At 54.2% G+C, this 3,796-nt stretch overlaps 1 protein-coding gene across 1 annotated transcript; it reads left to right on the top strand.

Annotated features, from left to right (window-relative positions):
* Positions 1-633: 633 nt before the first annotated feature.
* LOC143171596 (olfactory receptor 14A16-like) lies at positions 634-1,644 on the top strand. The gene has a single exon (XM_076360648.1). It carries the CDS (start codon positions 634-636, stop codon positions 1,642-1,644), a length of 1,011 nt encoding a protein of 336 aa, XP_076216763.1.
* Positions 1,645-3,796: the final 2,152 nt, after the last annotated feature.

Raw genomic sequence — 3,796 nt, 5'->3', positions numbered from 1 at the left:
AATGAGTGAGCGGCTGTGTGGTGCTCAGTTGCTGATTGAGGTTAAACCACGACAGGCTGCTAACAGCTCCAGATCCTTTCTAAGGCATTTCCGAGGAGACTTTCAAGGATGACATCAAAGCTGCATTTTCCTGAAAGGGAAGGAATCTGTGCTTTCAGTTTTCTACTCTTGGTGAGCTGGGTGGGCAGTGGGAATTTACTTCTCCACTCTGGAGAAGGCACTGAGGCTGCAGTTCTGGTTAGGACTTTTCTGAGCTGCTCCTTAGACCCTGCACACGGAGAGATGACCCTGTGCGGTGCCCTGCTGCCAAGAGGGGTCTGCAGGGCAGAGCTAGGCACACAGCAGGTTGGATGGAGTCTGTGAGCACTGACAGGGAGGAGATGTGGGGACAGAGAAAGAGCTGCTGGCAGGGACAGCTCCAGGCGGCGTGTGTAGTCGGGGAGTGAGAGGAGAGCTGCTCCCAGAAATGCCAGGGGAAGGGGGATCTGGGCAGCTCCCTGCCATCCCCTGACATGCCGGACACCTTCCCCGGAGCAAGCCCCTGATCTCCCCTCCCACACAGCAGGACACTAGGAAAAATGAAGTAGATTTTGTTCAGAGTAGTCTAACCTAAACATTTTACTGTCTTCCTCCATGGACTGTGCTGATGCCCAACAGGACCAGATGTCCAACGGCAGCTCCACCACCGAGTTCCTCCTCCTGGCATTCACAGACACACGGGAGCTGCAGCTCTTGACCTTCTGGCTCTTCCTGGGCATCCACCTGGCTGCCCTCCGGGGCAATGGCATCATCATCACCGCTGTAGTCTATGACCACCGACTCCATACCTCCATGTACTTCTGCCTCCTTACCCTCTCCCGCCGCGACCTGGGCTCCATCTCCACCACTCTCCCCAAAGCCATGGCCTATTCTCTGTGGGACACCAGGGCCATCTCCTACCCAGGATGTGCTGCCCAGCTCTTTCTGTTAGTCTTCTTTATCTCAGCAGACTGTTCTCTCCTCACTGCCATGGCCTATGACTGCTACGTTGCCATCTGCAAACCCCTGCACTACGGGACCCTGCTGGGCAGCAGAGCTTGTGTCCACGTGGCAGCAGCTGTCTGGGGCAGTGGGTTTTTGTATGCCGTGCTTCACACTGCCAATACATTTTCACTACCACTCTGTCAAGGCAATGCCCTGGACCAGTTCTTCTGTGAAATCCCCCAGATCCTCAGGCTCTCCTGCTCAGAGTCAGACTACCTCAGGGAGGTTGGGCTTCTTGTGCTTAGTGCCTGTTTAGCATTTGGGTGTTTTGTTTTCATTGTGCTGTCCTACGTGCAGATCTTCAGGGCCGTGCTGAGGATCCCCTCCGAGCTGGGACAGCATAAAGCCTTTTCCACGTGCCCCCCTCACCTGGCTGTCGTCTCCCTGTTTTTCAGCACTGCAGTGCCTGCCTACCTGAAGCCCCCCTCCATTGCTTCCCCATCCCTGGACCTGGTGGTGTCATTTCTGTACTCGGTGGTGCCTCCAGCAGTGAACCCCCTCATCTACAGCATGAGGAATCAGGAGCTCAAGGATGCCCTATGGAAACTGGCACAATGGGCACTGTTTCACTCGCAATACCCTGCCTCCCCTTCTCTGCACATTTCCCAGAATTTATCTTAGGCCGGGAGTCTGCTGTTCTCCCTTGTGATCATCCTACTTCTAGATAATTTTCTGGGTTTATACTGCTTCTCTTGAGGCTTGATCCTGTCGTGTCTGACCCTTGGACAACACTGTGTCAGATGTGACCTGTCCACATGCAGCTCTTCAGTAAAAGGGTATCTCCCAGGTGACGTGCTTGCAGGCTGAGCTCTTTCTCCAAAGCTGCTGCCAAGACAATGTCCAAGGAATTGGTCTTTTAAAGAGTCTTTTCTCCTTGTGTTCTCCCTAAGATTGGGGTTAAGCTTGTGGTATGATTGTGTTCCACTGGACCGAAAGTTCTGGTTTTCAAAGCTCTCTTCTTTGTGTCCGATGGCAGTGGAGATGGTGCATGGGCTCCCGGTTAATTCCACAGGCTGCTTCACATATGACAGGACGGATGGCATATAGTGGAAATGAATTCATTCTGGAAATGAATTTGGAGGGCTCAGGAGAGGATGGGGACTCACCACGTGCCCTGGAGTGGGAGTGAATTGAGACACACAAGGTGAATCACCCTCAGAGGTGATGTCCCCCAAAAGCAAAACACTAAATTGAGGCATGCACAAAAAAAGACTCTGCCATGGGAGTCAGTAGGAACCCAGCAGGCACAGGGAAGGGAGACTGGAGAGATGCGGGAGCTGCCTCTTGTGCTGTCCTGGGGCGTGGGGCTGATGGGGGTAGAGAAGGAGACAAACGCAGTCAGAGTTGGGGATAACCTATAATATGAATGCAGCAGAGCTAGAGATTGAGTGGCCTCTCTTTCCTTGTGCCCTTGGGGCCAGCATCAGCCCTGGGGCTGGTGGGGAGGCTGACCCCCCTCTCTGCCCCCCAGGAGCTGCTGTGCCCTTCAGAGGGCTGGGTGCCCAGAGCTTTGCAGCACCCTGCAGTGGACACTGCTGTGGGGTGAGGGAGGTGGAGAGATCTGGGGACGGGCTGGGCTGGGATGTAATTAATGGGATGAAATTTAACAATTTAACAATTTAACAATTTGAAATGACGGATTCTGCACCTGGGACGGAGTAACACCGGGCACAAGTCTAACCTGGGAGAGGAGTGGCTGGAGAGCAGTCCTGCAGAAAGGGGTCTGGGCGTGCTGGTCGACAGCAGGCTCAATAGGAGCCAGCAGTGTGCCCAGGCAGCCAAGAGGGCAAACTGCATCCTGGGGTGCATCGAACACAGCAAAACCAGCTGGTCAAGAGAGGGGATTATCCTGCTGTATTCAGCGCTGGTGCGGCCTCGCCTTGAGTACTGTGTGCAGTTCTGCGCCCCACAATTTAAGAAGGATGTGAAGGTCCTTGAATGCGTCCAGAGGAGGGCAACAAAGCCGGTGAAAGGGCTGGAAGGCATGTCCTCTGAGGAGCGGCTGAAGACTTTGGGCTTGTCTTGCTTGGAGAAAAGGAGGCTGAGGGCGACCTCACTGCTCTCTACAGCTTCCTGAGGAGGGGACGTGGAGAGGGAGGTGCTGATCTCTTCTCCCTGGGATCCAGGGGCAGGACGCCTGGGAATGGGTCAAAGCTGTGCCAAAGGACCTTCAGACTAGATATTAGGAAACATTTCTTTACCGAGAGGGTGTTCAAGCCCTGGAACAGGCTTCCTGGAGGGGTGGTTGATGCCCCAAGCCTGTCAGTGTTTAAGAGGCATTTGGACAATGCCCTTAAGAACATGCTTTAACTTCTGGTCAGCCCTGAAGTGGTCAGGCAGTTGGACTAGATGATCATTGTAGGTCCCTTCCAACTGAACTGTTCTGTTCTGGTTTGTGCTACGCTGTGCTCTGCTGTGCTACGCTCTGGTATTCTACTCATTTAATGCAGAAAGAGCACAGTTCTGTGACAAGCAAATGGACCTACAGCTCTTCGTGGCAGTGCACATTTGAGCCGCAGCACCTCAGCTGTTGCAGCAGGATGGAGGACAGCCTTCTCCCAGGGAAACCTGAGCAGTTAGTGCTGGGCTGTTCTGTGCTGCACCCCCAGTGTGGTCTTCACGCCTGTGCTGTGCTGCACAGATCCCTTGGCCGCAGGACAACCTCAGCAGCTCACTGTCACAGAGGAGCCTGCAAGGCAGCGCCCACTCTGTGCTGGCCATTAGGCCACCTGCCTGGCTTTGCCTGTACCTAACAGTGCAGCAAGAAGTTCTC

The sequence above is a fragment of the Aptenodytes patagonicus genome, chromosome 28, assembly GCF_965638725.1.
Source record: "Aptenodytes patagonicus chromosome 28, bAptPat1.pri.cur, whole genome shotgun sequence".
Lineage (NCBI taxonomy): Eukaryota > Metazoa > Chordata > Aves > Sphenisciformes > Spheniscidae > Aptenodytes > Aptenodytes patagonicus.
The sequence above is the reverse complement of the archived record's forward strand: the minus strand, read 5'-3'. Positions and strand labels throughout refer to the sequence as shown.

Bases quoted from the DNA above. Each gene is read 5' to 3' on its own strand.
- LOC143171596 (XM_076360648.1), top strand. From the start codon at position 634: ATGGACTGTGCTGATGCCCAACAGGACCAGATGTCCAACGGCAGCTCC.